At 37.8% G+C, this 17,967-nt stretch overlaps 1 protein-coding gene across 1 annotated transcript in view; it reads left to right on the forward strand.

Annotated features, from left to right (window-relative positions):
- The window catches only part of LOC132396041 (eukaryotic translation initiation factor 3 subunit E-A), a 165,102-nt gene that overhangs the window by 69,712 nt on the left and 77,423 nt on the right, over positions 1-17,967 (forward strand). Inside the window, exons 8-9 of the mRNA XM_059973374.1 lie at positions 1,457-1,583; positions 17,519-17,620. Of these exons, the coding sequence (XP_059829357.1) occupies positions 1,457-1,583; positions 17,519-17,620 (229 nt within the window). The remainder of the gene's footprint in view (positions 1-1,456; positions 1,584-17,518; positions 17,621-17,967) is intronic.

Genomic DNA, 17,967 nt, shown 5'->3' on the forward strand with positions numbered 1-17,967 from the left:
AGTAAACATTTTCAACAGTAGGAGGGTTGGCAACTGGGTTTAAAATAATACTTAGAAGAACCAGAAATAAGTTGAAAATTTTTGACTTGTGATCTGGAAAACCACACTTGGAATGATGATCAGACCCGTGTCTGCAATGAAGAATTTGTATAAATGATTAAAAAGAGAATCTTGGCAGGCCAAGGAAACAGCTACTAGGAAAGACCTGCTAAGTCTTGGTATGGCCTCAGCCCTTTTTATGCTGTATATTTCAAAATTCACCTTTCAGTAGGCAGAGGTCTTTTGAGGTCTTTTTTGTTGTAATTACATTCATTTGATGGACATCCAGTGTGAGCATTGTGAGGCAGGAACATTTCAAAAACATTGTATGAATTAGATACCACGCTAATTTGAGGCCCTTCATCTTGTATGTCTGATACAGGGAAGGTACCTTCTCAAATAACCCACCTGCCTTGAAATTTGAGTTTGGAAAGACTGTAGTAACTATGAGAAAAATTGGTGAGTGTTGGGATTGTTGAAAAATGGTGAAAAGATAGGGTGCATATTTTCAGGTGTAACAATTCCAGTTTTGAAATTGTCATTTAATGATAGGAAATTAAACTGTTTGGGATATCCTTGTCATCAGAACCTTATGGGCATTATATAAAATAGGAGCTGTTGTACTTAACTATTTCTGCTAACCCTGACTACATGGTACCATATTTCTTAGCTCAAGGTTGAATTTTAACAGTTCCAACAAAACTTATTGAAGTGATTGGTAAGTCACAGTACTAAACCCAAAATGCTAAATATTGCACAGTTATGAATATCACTGTCAAGCATGAGTTTGTCACAAATCTCTGATAATAGGTGCTTATTGGCTCAGCTTCTTCCCAAGCTGCTGATTGTAAAATACTCAATGTCAAAGAAATACTCAAAATACTTAATGGCAGAGAAATAAAAGGTAATAGATAGAGTATTATTCTTGGATTGCTGACAGAGAAGTTTAAGTTTCAGCAAGAAATTGGACCCATTTCATGCAGCTGTGATATGGAAATTAGCATGCTCATGCTATTTGAAGTAAATTTATTTTGCGGTCGAGCTAAACACTGTTTATTGACATGATTGTGCATTTAAGTTTTTAGAGCACTTTTTTTGGTTTTGTCATGGACTGTTGTTGCTCCCATTTTCTGTACACTCCCTCATTCAAAACAGAAGAGGCTGAAACAACCACTCCAGGAGGTTGTTTTTGAAGTTTCTTTCTGAAACCCAAGTTTTGGTACAGTTTTTTCTTGTGGATGATGAGCAAGTACAAATATTATAATGAATGGAACGTGGGTTATAGCTTGTGGAATTGTTGTGGTTGGCATTGTCATCCATTTTCAGACAAAAAACATCTGTTTCTCACCATGTGTTATTTATGTATTTGAAGTGCAGTGCTTCATAAACTGACTGTCTTTGTCTTTTCATTCTCTAGATATCTAAATGCCATTCAGACTATGTGTCCACACATTCTTCGTTACCTGACCACAGCTGTGATCACCAATAAGGATGTCCGAAAACGTAGGCAGGTCCTAAAAGATTTAGTAAAAGTCATCCAGCAGGTGAGTGCTTATATCTATTTGGGTATTTCTCACAAGGAACTCCTTTTTTTCCCCACTACCGTAAATCAGGAAGCATCTCATTTTACTTTCATCCTTCAATCCTCTGCACTCTTCAGGCTTTAAAAATCCAAACTTAGCACCATTAGACCATTGACACTCCACAAGTGAGATCATATTCAGCCGGTTTTATTGTCAAATATATCAATGTGTGCAATGAAATTCTTGTGTGTTCATAGTGTCAATAGTGTCTATGGTACTAATAAATACAATAGTAAGTATAGTAAAGAGCACAAAATACCAGAATAGTACAAAGTAATTAATAACATTGTTCAAGCTCAGTGCTCCAAGAGTCATAGATTCATATACTATATAAATGGGCCCTTCAACCTTCCACATTCATGCCAACATTTTTGCCCATTTTCACTAATCCTATTTGGTCTTTATCTTTCTTGTCTTGGCTATTTAAGTGTTATAGAAGCATATAAAACTTACAGCATGATACAGGCCCTTTGGCCCACAAAGCTGTGCTGAACATGTCCTTGCCCTAGAACTACCTAGGCTTACGCATAGCCCTCTATTTTTCTGAGCTTCATGTACCAATCCAGAAGTCTCTTAAAAAGACCCTATTATTTCCAACTCCACCACAGCCGCCTGCAGCCCATTCCACACACTCACCACTCTCTGCGCAAAAAAAAAACTTACCCCTGACATCTCCTCTGTACCTACTTCCAAGCACCTTAAAACTATGCCCTCTTGTGCTAGCCATTTCAGCCCTGGGGAAAAGCCTCTGACAATCCACACGATCGATGCCTCTCATCATCTTATACACCTCTCATCCTCCACCGCTCCAAGGAGAAAAGGCCAAGATCACTCAACCTATTCTCATAAGGCATGTTCCCCAATCCAGGCAACATCCTTGTAAATCTCCTCTGCATCCTTTCTATGGTTTCCACATCCTTCCTGTAGTGAGGCAACCAGAACTGAGTACAGTACTCCAAGTGGTGTCTGCTGAAGTGCTTCTTAAATGTGATGATGTGATTCCAGCACCGCTTCTTGACAGTGTGTTCCAAATATCAGCCAAACTGTGGAAACAAAATTTTTCCTCAAATGTCATTTAAAACAAATTCCTCTCACCTTAAACCCATGCCTTGCTGTTTTTGGGGATCAAAACTGCACACAGAATTCCAAATGTGACCTAACTAGCATACTATAAAGTTCCAAGGTAACAACCCAACTCTTGTATGCTATGCCTCATCCTCTGAAGGCAATCATGCCATATTGTCTATCTTCACCACCCTATCTGGCTGTGTGGCCACTTTTCACAGAATTATGAAATTAAATTCCAGGATCCTTATTTATCAATATTCCTAATGTCTTATCATTTACTATATACCACTGAATCCACCTCCAGGTTTTCCTGATTCAGTCCAGATGAATGCACTCCAGGTCTTCCAGGTTTGTCTTTAAGCAGTCACTTACTTCCCAGTCCCAAGTATCTCCATTTCAGGACCCTCAGGACCAATCAGTCGCAGCCATGTACCTCAGAGGCATGGTAAGAGAGCTGGGCTGCAGGTGAGACTGGAGCAGTGCATGTTCAAGTCCCTGCTCCCCAGCACATTATCAACTAATGTACAGGCCATTGAGAACAAATTTGATTCAATAAGAGCAGGGCTGGCCTATCCAAGAGAATTGAGATACTTCTGTGTGCGTGTTTCACTGAAGCGTGGTGTACGCCCACTTCACCTGACTGTTCCAAACAACTTGACGGCTTCTGTATTCACAGGATGCAGCGTACAGCATCCTCAGGCAAAGTTAGAGACTGAAGGGTCTCCTTCCTAATCGATACTTTCTCATGTTTGTATATGTCAATCCTGGTGAGTTCCTGATCAACCAGCTTGGAATATCTATAGATTAAAGATTAGCTTTATTTACCATCTTTCCATTGAAGCATACAATTAAATGTGTTGTTTATATTAATGATCAACACAGTCTGAGGATGCATTGTGGGCAGCTCACTGTGCTTCTGGCATCAACATAGCTTGCCCACAACTTACCCATTCGTTATTTTAATGTGCACGTTTATGTTGTACAGAATTGGAATTAGTTGAGGAAATGAATGCTGTTTAGTTTCTGCAGCAGGCTGAATAGTAAGGAAATAATGTACATTCTTGCACTATGTAATGAGATTAAAATGCAGCAAATGTAACTTGAAGACTTGATGAAAAATTTGTCATTGCATTCCTCCTCGTGTATGTCTGCCTGAAGTGCTTGGAACAAAGAACAAAGTGCATAGTTTGGAATTTAATTTTTTTTCCAAGATGCCGTGCTGAGAATTATACTTCAAAGCCACATTGGCATCTCAAAATAGGTGAAGATGCGTCATGAATATTGTTTGCTCTCATCTTTATCAGCATATTGGAAGATTCTGGTTTTCATTTTTTAAAAAAAGAGGATCCAAGTTGCATTTCTAATGAAAAAGAATCCTCTGTTGTGAAAGGAAATGTAAAACCTGAAGGAAAACCTTCCAAGTGGCAAATTCATTACTTTAGTCGTATTTTGACATTCTCGATATTTGTGAAGCTTTGGGCAGCTCCTAATAGCATGGAATAGGAACAGTTATAAATGTGAAAACCTCTCATTCAGCATTCTAGTCCACTAGGACTCCTATTTTTTTCCCAGCATTTTTTACCTTACTGCTAGTCAGAATCTGTATAATTGTCGTTTCTACTCAAGACTTAATGGAATTGCCCTGAAGCGTCTCAACCTAACCACCTGATACACCTTCTGTTGCTTATCAGTGATGTTTGTTTCTCCGGCTTAAGTTAGCTTTTGATCTGTTTCAAGGATGTCTCTCGAAGATCATATCATGAGTTTGAAAATTCTCCTTTCTCAGTGTTTTGAGCGGTATTTGTGACAAAAAAAAATTGACATAGGGCCTGAATGTTTTGTAAGTGAAATGGCTTATAATCGAAATGTATGTGTATAGTACCTTTAACAAAACTGTGATGCAATCTTATCTGACTGCACGACTATTAGGCATTGTAATAATTTTTGTAAGTTTAAAAAGTAACACAAATATAGAAATTTTATTAGTTAAAACTATTTGCAAGATTTTTTCTTATACAGACTAAACACTGAGTGAACTACACAGAAGAATAACAAACTAAAATATGTCCAGAAAGGCTGAATGTTGTTATGATACGTAGTTTTTAAACTGTTTGACAAAGGAAGAGTCCGTACATTTGAGTCTTCTTTAGAATCAAACAAAGAAATTAAGAAGTTAACTTTGTGAAGATATACCCAAGCCCACTTGCCACGGTCAGGGAAGCAGCATATTCTACCAATGCACTATCTATGCAGCTCTCATTTCTGTCAATTTTGTGATCATGCATCAAAAGCAAATTATTTTCTTCTGGATATTTTGGCCTCACTGATTCCAACTTAAAAGTACTACAGGAAATAATTTTAATTCCAGCTGCCTGATTTCCTTGGTGGTATCATTTCAGAGAATTTGTCCTGGGTCCAGCATGTAAGTGCCATTATAAAGAAGGCACGGCAGTACCTTTACTTTCTTAGAAGTTTGTGAAGATTTGGCATGTCAGCTAAGACTTTGACAAACTGCTATAGATGTGTGGTGGAGAGTATATCGACTGGCTGCATCATGGACTGCTATAGAAACACCAATGCCCTTGTATGGAAAAGCCTACAAAAAGTAGTTGATATGGCCCAGTACATCACGGGTAAAGCCCTCCACACCACTGAACGCATCTACACAGAGTGCTTTTATAGGAAAGTAGCCTCCATCATGAAGCACCTCCACCATCCAGGCTATGCTGGCTCCTTGTTGCTGCCATCAGGAAGAAGGTCCAGGAGGCTTAGGATCCACGCTCCCAGGTTCAGGAACAGCTATTACCCCTCAATCATCAGGCCCTTTAACCAGAGGGGATAACTTCACTCTACTTGTCCCATCACCAAACTGTTAACACTGAACTGCAGTCATTTGTAAGGACTCTTCATCTCAGGTTCTCGACATTTGTTGCTTATTTATTTTTTTCTCTTTTTGTATTTGCACAGTTTGGTTTTTTTTTGCACATTGGTTGTCGTCGGCTCTGTTGGTTGTACTCTTTCATTGTTTCTATTGTGTTTCTTGTATTTATTGTGATTGCTCGCAAGAAAGTGAATCTCGGTTGTATATGATGATATATATGCTTGATAATAAAATTTACATAGAACTTCATTTCACACCTTCGGGAGATGATGTAGATACACTTTTGGTATTTTTTTCAAATCTTTATAATGGAAAACTGTAGATATTACTAGGGAACAGATGGACTTTACACATCAAAATAAACAAATCAACTCTTGTGCTCATATTCTCTGACTCTCTGTAAATATAAGAATATTGAATGAATTTTTTCAAGAACACGTAGGCAGATAAATCACCAAGAGGTGATTCATTTAACTGAAAACCACAGCACCAGTGTCGTCGTCTCCATCTATAGCCTAAATATCCCAACCTGTTGAGAGCCAGGAATGGAGAAAAGCTTCTAAAGAATCATTATGAGCCAAGTGTATGCTTGATGGAGCGTGCACTAAGATCTCCTCAACCAAGACATGGTGCATGTATCCTTGACTTCACCTCATGGCACACTCTCCATCTCAGTTGTTACTGTGCCAGCTCAGCAAGATGTAGAAAAGGACATGCATTAGTTGTAAAACAGACAGGAGCAGACAAATCCTTGCTGAAATTCTAAAACATGGCACAGAAGTGCTTCTAGCATAAATTCATGATCTTTTCTCATCTCCCACTTTGAAAAAAGAACATGCTAGATGATCACAATGGCACACTAAACACGAAAGGATGAAAGTTTGATTATTTTATTCACAAGGTAGTTTGTGAATAGTAGTTTGTTTGCTGTCTGCCATGAGGAAAGCCATTACAGGGGTTATCCTCGATGAACTTTCAGGAGCTAAAGACTCTTCGCAAGGTCGCACAGAATTTTCACCGTACGACAGGTCCAAGATAAGTGCAGAGACTAGATCAATCACTACATATATCTGACCTTGTCCTCACAGAAGCCTTTGCCATTAATCAAATTATGAAGGATTCTTTACAGGTCTTAAGTGCCCACCAGAATTTATCACCATCATGTATTGGATCTAAAATGGCATGGAAGCTTTGATCCTTAGAAATGGATCCACTGCACCTGTCATGGGAGGTGGTGGTGGAGGGGCAAGTAAAACCAAGTCATTTCTGTAGCCCTCTCCAGTACTTAATGCCATCTTCAAGCTTCCTGCTGGAGAGTAACTCATCAATGGGGTGGGTTGGGAAACTGCAATTGTTGGTTTCAATTTGGGACCAAAATCACATGGGTGTTGCTTTTCAAATTCAAGTGCATAGGTTCTGCTTTTGCATGTGAATTTCCAGACTGTGATCCCTTTCTGCCTTTACTGAGATATCTCACATACTAAACATCCAATATTGAGAAAATCAAAGCTTGCTGTTTTTTGCCATTGATATACACTCTTTTTCTGTGTGGCACTTAATGAAATTTGCAAACTTACAGTGATACAGAAGGCATAATGGCTGTGCCCTTCCGTTACCATCTAACAACAAGGATCTTGCACTCAGTCCACCTTTTGTTAAACCCCAGATGGATACCATTTGCTACTTCCTCACTCAGCTTGTACAATTTAAATCACTGTAACCACCTGCAGTTCTGCAAATCTAGACATATAGAATAACATTGCATGTTGTGCAGAGCAATCACACACAATCAAACACTTCACTAGATGGGAAATATGAGCAAAGACTGGTCATAGAAGTAGGAATTAAAGTGGGAATTACTGTGATGTAGGGGTTCAACTCCTACCACTGTTTGTAAAGAATTTGTATGTTCTCACCATGACCGCATGGGTTTCCTCTGGTGCTCTGGTTTCCTCCTACATTCCAAAGGCATGAGAGTTAAGGGTTAGTAAGTTCTAGCCATATCATGTTGCTGCTGGAAGCATGGCGACATCTGTGTTGTCACTAGTGACATTATTTCACTGCATGTTTCTATGTACATGTGACAAATAAAGCTAATCGTTATCTTATTTTTATCTTTAAATTTTGAAAGAAGGTGGGAAAGGAGAAAGCAGAGGATGGATTCTCTGCTGATTATAGCACAGCTGTTAATGGAATTTTCAAGAAATAAGGAACATGTAATGAGCCCAAGTTATAGAGGTGCAATGATCTGAGAATTTGAGGAGAGGGGGAGGGCTGAATCACTGAGGTTTTTAATCTTGGGGACAAGAATTGAAAAGTGTGGATGTTAGATCAAGAGCCATTTGAGGTCACATGAATGAGTGGAATATAATAACAAGAGTTTTGAGCAAGCTGAAGTTTAAGTAGTGTGCAAGATTCGTCAGGAGAATAGCAAGAGAATTGGAATTGCCAGCTGTTTGCATCAGTGTCGTGTAGAGAAGTTTGTCTAATTGAACTGCAGAACACTTAGTTCATCTTTTGATTTATATTTTGTTATTCAACCTAAATGAAGAAAAAAATTGAGGATAGTGCATTGTTCTGATTCAGAGACATGCAAGTATTTAGCTATCAGGTGGAAGAAACTGACAGATCACTTTGTAGACTATATTAATGATCCCACATCCACAGCTCAGACTTTCAGTTCATTTTAAGATGTGGCTTTGAATCTTGATGACATTGCCTCAATATGTGACAATCAAGTTTTATATGTAGATTATGTATCAGATATGGTGAAGGGGGTTAGAAAACAATACTGTCTGTGTTAGTCAATCTGTTCTGCAGCAACTGAAGTATTAAATTGTTTGGGTAATATTACAAGAAATAATGTGTCCTCATTACATCACTTGTGTTATAGTGCTGATCCCCTGTAACATTACACTTCTGTCCTTCAACTTCATCTAATGCAGTGTTCCTCGGCTGTTTATTGACTAACCTCACATTGTTTTTACTAGCTTAGTACTTGGTTTAAGTCTCTTATTATTAAAATATTAGACTAGGATGATTTGGGATTGGCATGCAGAATATTAATGCAAGTACACAAGCAGTTTTATGATAACAGTGTCTGCATCCTTCAATGCCCTTTTAATGTTTATATATTGTGTACATTTCTTTGTAAGACTGGTGTTTTAATCACATAGATTTCATTAAAATGTATGAATATTTTATGGGAAAGCTAGACATCTTGCATTGCCCATTTTGGGCAAGATGTACAAGTAGACCAAGAGAGAAATTTTAGCTGCTGTGTTTTGTATTACTCTCTGCACCCATGAGTTCAGAATCGGTCCTCTGCAATACCACTCTCCAGAGTTGCTGCTCTTGCTAGATTCCAGCAACAATGCCACATTTGAATCTGTTGGCCTTGTATCTTTTGTTTTCTTGCATTTATCCTATCTATCTATCTATCTATCTATCTATCTATCTATCTATCTATCTACCTATCTATTTATTTATTATTATTATTATAATATCTTTCACTTCTAGATTATGTATTGCGTTGAACTGCTGCTGCTAAGTTAACAAATTTCACGTCACATGCTGGTGATAATAAACCTGATTCTGATAAGTTACAATGGTGTCACTGGACAAATCCACTACATATTGTTGAACTAAATTTTATTGGTGGAGTGTTTGAGTGAATGGATTTAAATGCCCCATGCAGTCAGTTTTTACCATCCATTCCAAGACACTGAAACTTCAGGACTGCCTGGTTCTGAAAGCCATTGTGCATCTCTGCTTCAATTGGTTACTATCCTTGGACTAGAATCACATTTTCTTCATTTTTTTCAGGATGTGGACATTACTTGGCAAGGCAAACTCTGATTGGCCTTGAGAAGGTGGTCGTCAACTGCCACCTTAAACTCTGAGGTCCTCCTCCCCCCCCCAGTATTGTTGTGGAAGGAGTTCCAGACTTTAGAAGCACAACAGGGAAGGAATGGTGATATAACTCCAGGGTCATGATAGTGTCCAATATTGTGGGAATATATGGATGGCAATGCTTCCACATATTGCAAAGAAGGCACACCAGCAGCTATATTTCAAAAGAAGTTTCTGGAGAATTGGTATGTCACCTACATCTTCAGCAAATTTCTACTGAAGTACCATGGAGTTTCTGACTGGTTGCAACACTGCCTGGTATGGAGGGGCCACTGCACAGTATAGGAAAAGTTTCAAAACGTTGTAAATTCAACCAGCTCCATCATTGGCACCAGCCTCCCCAGCATCAAGGACATCTTCAAAAGGCAGTGCCTCTGAAAGTCAGCGTCATCAATAAGGATCCCCACCGCCCAGGACATGCCCTCTTCTCATACTAACTTCAGGGTGGATGTACAGGAGCCTGAAGGCACATACTAGCTCAATGTTTTTGCTCTCTTTTTGCACTACTTTTTTTTCTTTACATATATCTTTTTGTTACTTAAAGTATATTATGTTTTGCACTGTACTGCTGCCACAAATTTCATGACATTTGTCAGTTACCATAAACCTGATTCTGATTCCATTCACATTAAGCACTTGCCTCCTCTCGTGATAGAAATTGTGTTTTTGAGAGTTACTTTTCAGGATAAATTGTAACTGCATTTTACAAAAAGTACATACTGAAGTGATGGGTGGTGGAAGAAACTGACGTTCAGGGTGGTGGATATGGTGCAAATCAAATGACTTGATGGTGGACGGCATTGAGCTTGCATTTTGTACCTTCCTACATACTAGGCCTCATTGCATTATTCTGGCAGTTTAATTTTCCTCTGTTGCATTGTCCTTGTCAATTTTTATTCTAAAAGAAAACAAAAAGCTAAATTGCATGTTGATAATGTAATTTGCTCAAGTCTGTATAGAAATTGAGGTAAATTGGTGTTTTTTGGATGGCTGATTGTCTTTGTTGCTGGCATATACTCATGTTGGTATATGCAGTTTTCTAATCTTTAAAGTGCACTTAGAAAGTACAGTGCTCAACAATCATCTGACTTATTGCAATGTAAAATGTGAACCATGATCTCATTTTCTGCAGTAAGTATTGATGGAAATCTAATCCTTTGGGGCTTATTAAACATCGAAGAGTGTTACTCGGCCCACCTGACTTTTTTGCCAATTATGATCTGGCACATAATTCTGAGCTTTCTAGATTTAAATTTGTATTTTCAGTTATGTTTCAGCTAACTGCCGTCCATCCTCCTTTAGTATGCTTCTGCTTCTAGACCTGCAAATTCTCCTACTTTTTAGTGGCAAAAGAAAAGAAACAATATTCTATCAAATGTTGAAAGGCCTAGACAGAGTGGATGAGGAGAGGATATTTCCTATGTTAACCAAGAACTAGAGGGCATAGCCTCAGAATGCAAGTATGTCCTTTTAGAACAGAGATGAGGAGGAATTTCTTTAGCTGGAGGGTGTGAATCTGTGGAATTCATTGCCATGAATAGCTATGGAGGCCAAGTCATTGGATATATTAAAAGCAGGGTTTGAAAATTTCTTGATTAGTGAGGGTGTCAAAGGTTATGGGGAGAAGACAGTAGAATGGAGTCAAGGGGGGTAATAAATCAGCCATGATGGAATGGCAGAGCAAACTCAAAGGCCAATTTATCTAAGTCTGCTCCTATGTCTTATGATCTCATAAGCCTTGAGTTTACTTGCTAGCACTCATTGATGTGAGACAGTAATAATTAATTTCATGAAAATAAGTTAAACCAATTTGATGGATTGTTAAGAACTATTTTCTTTTTCTTCTATACCTGGGATGCCCCTAAGGAAGCCTTTTTATACAAATACACTCCATCAAATATGGTCAGTTAGTCTGTTCCTTGGACTCCTGAATGAAGTATGTTACAGTGATTCCTGGTGGCCCAGATGTGGCTGGAAAATGCAGTTGACAGAGATAAATAATTTCACTAGTGTATTTATCGGACTACTTAGAGCATGTGGGACATCTAAAATGTATATGAGCCTACACTAAAACATACAGGTTGTTTTGACGATATTTTACAGTAATTGGTAGCACTATCCACACTGCTTGTCTGGAATTTTAGTGATAACACTGCAGGTAGTTATTCTCTTCAGGCAACAACTGGACAACTGGCTAAAATTTTTATGCAGTGTTTGACAATATAAACTTTTCTCAATATCTGCACTGTTATGTTACAGATTAATAAATTAAATAGATGCTTAAGTTCAATAGTGTATTTTAATAAGTTTCCACATTATTTCTCAATATTGTGTATTAACTTCAGTACATTGCATTATATATTTATTAGAATTTGTATGTTGCACTCTAATGAAACTGTGCACCTGTCATGTGATTTATAAAATATGTAAAATCTCAAGCAAGTGACAACGTGTTGAACTGTAGCAAAATAATATAATTTTTAACGGCTGATGATTAGCAAACTTGAAACATCCATTGAAAAGTAACCACATCATGTGCTGTATTTCAAATAATTTATATAATTGAATTTAGCTAGCATCAGCATTTGTCCATCACCCTTATTTTTTTAATGGTAAAAGTGGACGGTGCATTTCTGCAAGATATTGGTTCAATTTGATCCAAGTTGCATACTGATCTTATAACTTCTCTTGGGAAACAATTTCAAAGGCGGATTGCCCTTCATGAGGCAATGCTTCCTTTTATCATGCTTAATTCTTCCCATTTTCAGCCAATTCCAGCATCACCTTTTTCTGTCTCTTCTACCATAGCTAACATACTGACCTTTCTGTACTGAAAACACATTTTTGCCTTTGCACATTGTCAACACTTGAAGCAAACTCATTCTGACGCATTCTTCAAATCAAATAAAAATGGATTCAGTCTACTTAGTTATATTCATGATACTTTAAAAGCCTAGCAAAATGACTGCAAAGTGATTGAGAAAACTAAAGTTGAGATGTTAGAAACTGAAATAAAAGCATGTGCAGAAAGTTAACATTTCGGATTGATTCTTTTTAAGCCTGAACAAGGAAATGTTAGGAGACAGGCATGTTTCAAATTGCAGAAAAGATGAAGGAATAGGCAAAGCTGAAGGAGCAGTGTGATGGGCTGGAGGCAGAGGACGAAATGACACAAATGGTGGTGTTAGCTGAGACACAGTAGTGAAAGCTTATTAATCACAACTGATCTGTCTGAGCAATGTCAATAGTGGATGACAGAGGAGAGACAAGGAGGGAAAAACAGTGGAACTGTGAGATATGGGTTACTGCATTTGCTAGATTAGTGAAATAAAAAAAAAATTGGAAGTATTTGGCAGATCAGCCAGCATCTGTGGGAAGAAAGAAGTGAAATTATCATTACAAATTGGTTACCTTTCATCAGAATGAACCAGTTCTGATAACAAACTGGAAAGACTGGTTATCTAAATTTATTGTTAATCTTTGGGTTGTAATGTGCCTGGATGTGCGATGAGACACTGCTTCCCAAGTTTTGTTAGGTCGGTGTCAGAGCTCAAATGCAGAGAGGTAAGGCTGGGAATAGAATGGAGAATTCAACTCACAGGTAGCTTGGACTACGAGATCCTCCCTGTGTGCTGAGTGAAGAACTGAAGATGTTCTGCAAAGTGGTCACCCAATCAGTGATTTGTTCCTCCAACCTGTAGTGTTTCTCAGCTTTTCTCTTCCTGCAATGATTTTTTTCTAGCATTTTCGGTTTTTATTTGTAACATGTTAAAGGTGCTTGTGAGATCTTTTTCAAACCACAACCTGAACCCTCTCTCATGTCCTTGATAAGAATGTGATTGAATATTCAAATATTGTTCCATTTAAAACCCAATTTGTTGGCTTTTATTTTGGTCTGATAAACCCCTATGTACTGTCGTGGGCTTTTTCTCTGGATTCAATATCAGTGCCAGGTGTTGAAAACTTTTTTTTTAAAAAGAACTTGGAACAACTTTTTAAAGTCTGGACCTTTGTGCAATGAAGCATATAGCAGATTTATAGATGGGTTAGTAGAAAATGGAAAAGAGCATTTTCAATGCCAAGGGTGGGCTGAAATAAGAAATGTAAGGTTGCAGCCAAGTTTGACAAATATTTCCATTACATTTGCACTCGTCTGTAACTGCTTTGAATTCTTCTGCTTGTTATGCCCTGGATATTGAGGTTAGGGGTTGGGGGTGAGATGTTTATGTTACAAATGAAAAATTCTGCAGATGCTAGAAAACTGAAATAAATGCACAAAATAATGAAGGTGCTTGGTAACTGAATAATCATCATATCATGACAAAAGTTTCAGAAAAAAAACTATTGAAATTTGTTTCTCCAGAATTTTTTGTTTTTTGTTTCTGGTGGTGGACTACACTGGCCAGGTTTGGATATACTGCTCATCTTTCTTTAAGTGGTGATATATTTTTTAACATTACTTTTATAGTCATCACTAAATTTATACCGCTCCTGTGTGTTCCAAAGGATGTATTCCTGCAATTCCCTGTTCTGTCTTCTGTCCAGCTTTGTTTATAGAAATCAAAAAGCTTGGCATGAAAATTATTAATTTAAAATCAACCCAACCAAATGACTATGTTTTTTAATTCACACTTCCAGTGCAAACATTAATTTTTGTAAAATTAAGTCATTGTAGTTTCTTTTGGCTAGATTTTAATCTTTATGAAATTCATTAGCGTGGCGTGCAATCCCAGCACTTCCTTCCTTGAGTTCCTTCTATTGTACTACTTTCAGTTTTGCCTTTCTCCAGCTAATTATTCTTCTGGCACAGATCTATGATGATTTCTGGGATGGCCTCTATATTGTAGCATTTAAAGGATTGATACACAGTCTTTAACTGATGTGGACTGGAAATGTGAATATAATCATGGTAAGTTCTCCCAGTTTCAACAACTTGCTTGGTTTTTGAACAAAAATAAAACAAGTAACTTCCAGTAACTTGGACAAAGCAGCCAAGTATGATCATACTCATTACAGAAGGAAAGAAGTAGAATTCATTACAACTTGTTAAAACTCATGCCATTTGGTTGATGGGTAGCCATAATAATTCAGTGACCTTGGAGTGCTAGATAATGGAGACTTCTCCAGGATAAAATATTACACAACCCTAATCTGTTTCAATGTTAGTAGTGACTAAAGCTGGTGTACACTTGGTACTGTGCCAGTTGATTCAGAACCAGGAATAGAAATTGTAGTTGCACTGAAGACCCAGCAGTTGACCTTGGCTGGTAAGGATTCCTATTTAAACTGTTATCTGAGATGCAAAGAATTTGAAGAATTCTCATTTTGAAGCATTCTTCATATAGAATATATGTTGATTCAATTCTAGTTGGTTCTGAATATTTTGGTTTATCTTTGATATTTCTCTCATCTCACCAAATAGTTGTGAAAATCTCATGGTTCTCCTTTGTCCTTCTAGAGATGTTCAAACAGATTTGGGATATGCACATTAATCTTAGGTTCCAAAGAAGTTGATTGTCATGGCACACATGCTCAGGGCTTTGAAAATTAACTTTTTGCAGCAGTACATTATAAACATGTCAAACATAAATTGACAAATCTCTTCAGAAAGTTCCTACTCGTTTACATGGATTTAAATTTAATCTTTCATGGGTGTTTCTATAATACTCTTGAATGAAAGTTCCAAAGGCAGTGTGTATGTATATTTATCTTTACTCTGGCAAGCCTGACAAAACTTACCAGAGTCCAGGTGTTGCTCAAAGTTTAAATTTGATGGCTTTTTATAGGGTTTGGGGTCTGGGTGTGGTTGGCAAAGCAAGTACATATTAAACTTTCCCACCTGGTTTCTTCTTAAAAAGCAGGGTTGTGTCACTGCCTTGCACTACTATAGTTCTTTAAGTGAAGGTGCTCCTACATTGCAGTTGGAGTAACATTTAAAACTCCTTGAATGGCTGATGATTCCAGATAGATTAGCTTTATTCATCACATGTGCATCAAAACGTTAGTGAAATGCATCTTTTGCATCGAGAAAGTGCTGCAAGTGCAGCCATGCTTTTGGCAGTAACCTAGCATGCCAGCACTTTACTCACCCTAACACAAATGTATCTGGAATGTGGGAGGAAACTGTAGCACCAGGAAGAAACCCATGTGGTCATGTGGAGAACGTTCAGCTGGCAGGAATTGAAGCCAATCTTAAAACCTTTGCTGTAAAAGCAATGCACTAACCGCGATGCTACTGTGCCACTCTAGTCAAATTTTTCCAATAATTTAGTGATGGCTCCAATTACTTTGGCTCAGCATGTGGTGATCAGTTCTATACCCGAATTAGATGGTGGAATCTCAGATTGCAGCATTTAAATGAAAGCAGTTTGGTAAGCAGACAACAAAATGGAGAGCTGCAACAGAATAGTAGCGTGGCGATTAGAATAATACTATTACAACACCAGTGACCCGAGTTCAGTTCTGTTGCTGACTGTAAGCAGAATTGTACATTCTCTCCGTGAGTGTGTGGGTTTCCTCGGGGTGCTCTGGTTTCCTCCCACATTCCAAAGACATGTAGGTTAGTAGGTTCATTGTCTCATGGGTAAAATTGGGTGGTGCAGGCTCATGGGCCGGAAGGGTCTGTTACTGTGCTACATCTCTAAATAACCTAAAATAAAGTAGCTCTGTAATGGTAGCATCGCTAGAATTTTAGTCAAAGTTGCACCTTTCGATTATATAGAGAACTGATCAGCTGGTTCCTTTGTGTAAGGATGTCTGTGCATTGAAATCACCTGCACCTGCTGGGATCATGATGCATATTGTTCCGCAGCAAAGAGCAGATTTTCATTGGATCTGCAATGTTGAGTCTGTGGAGTACCATTATTTTGGATTATTCTACCTGTCTTGCCTTTCTCTCGTGGTGTTAGATGTAATTAGTAAACAGGGAGCTGAATGATGGTAGCTGATAAAAGCTTGAAACTGTTGGAGGTCAAGTGTCATTGAATAGTCACTGTCTTTCTGATGATTCATTCAATTTCATTGCATCTGTCTCAGGCAATCAAACTGATGTTTTTGTTTCACAAATGGATATTTTTTGTATTACTAATTCTGCAATTTCCTCTTGAAATTTCAACACATTGAATAATAAAGAGCATTAAACCAAGTTATTCATCCCATTGGGCAACCAATGGATATATTCAATCCGCCACATCATTTCAATGATTGGTTTATTTCTTCTATTGTCTTGTTTTCTATTCTGTTCTGACATTAACACCCTTGAAGACAGTAGACATACTCTGTTTCCTATTCATTACTCATGGCTAGGCCTACAGAGTGATTGCTTTCACCCAAAGTTAGTGGACTCTGGATATTATTAATATACAAACTCTTACACCTCCGATTGGTTTCCTCTTCCTGCCCAGACAATTGGCCATTGCTGAACTTGTTGGCTTGACACAGGTGGATCATTTGAATCTTCAGTAAGGGAATTTGTGCTTCCCACTGTCCAAACTTGTAGCGGTACCAGAGACCCACAAAAGGTTGGATTCAAAGAACCCAAATTACATTTTTTTAAAAATTTGCAAGATTTGAAATATCTATGATAAAAGTTATGTAGAAGGATCTTGCATACAGAAACAAAATGCATGCTTTAGATTTACTATTATGGGCTGGTGGTTTGGAAAATAAGAACAGTTAGTCTATTTCTATATTTAACTGTGCTGAACATCAAGCTGTCTTTGCAGTCTGTGATATTAATATTTTAATAGCCAACAATTAACTTTGTGTGAGCTTTTATGTATGAACAATCAACTAAATAATCCTGGAATAGGTTTCATGTGAACTAGAACAATTGATTTTTCTTGTGCATAATAGCTCTGAAAAGAAATTGATTGTACTGGAAGAATCTTTTACCATGTAAAGGTGTGTCATGTCATTTCACTGAACTGTCCTTCAGTTTTGAAACCTGCTTAGAAACAGAGGTGGTAGTGATGTGCAACTTCATGATTACTGCTATTTCACTTCAGTAATTTTATTTTTTTGATGTTTGTTGCAGGAGTCTTACACATACAAAGACCCAATCACAGAATTTGTGGAGTGCCTGTATGTGAATTTTGATTTTGATGGTGCTCAGAAAAAGCTCAGAGAGTGTGAATCGGTAAGTTTGTTTCAAATCTTGTTGCGCTATTAATTCCTGCAGTTATACATTGCGACAAGTACTCATACTAGTTCAAAATGTTTGAAAGAGTCTGTGTTTCATTTCAAATACGAAGCACGTCTTAAACAAATGAGTGAACCTGTGCGTTTTCAAGTACACCTTTGTGATTGCTGACATTTAGGAAAATCGTTAACATTCAAAAGGTGTGGAGGCTTTGAAAAGGACGCAGAAAGGTTTTACCAGAATGCTGCCTAAATTAGAAGGTATGAGCTAAAAGGAGAAGTTTCACAAACTTTGGTTGTTTTCTCTGAAGTGTCAGAGTCAAAGGGGAGACGTGACAGAAATTT

The sequence above is a fragment of the Hypanus sabinus genome, chromosome 1 (genome assembly GCF_030144855.1).
Source record: "Hypanus sabinus isolate sHypSab1 chromosome 1, sHypSab1.hap1, whole genome shotgun sequence".
Lineage (NCBI taxonomy): Eukaryota > Metazoa > Chordata > Chondrichthyes > Myliobatiformes > Dasyatidae > Hypanus > Hypanus sabinus.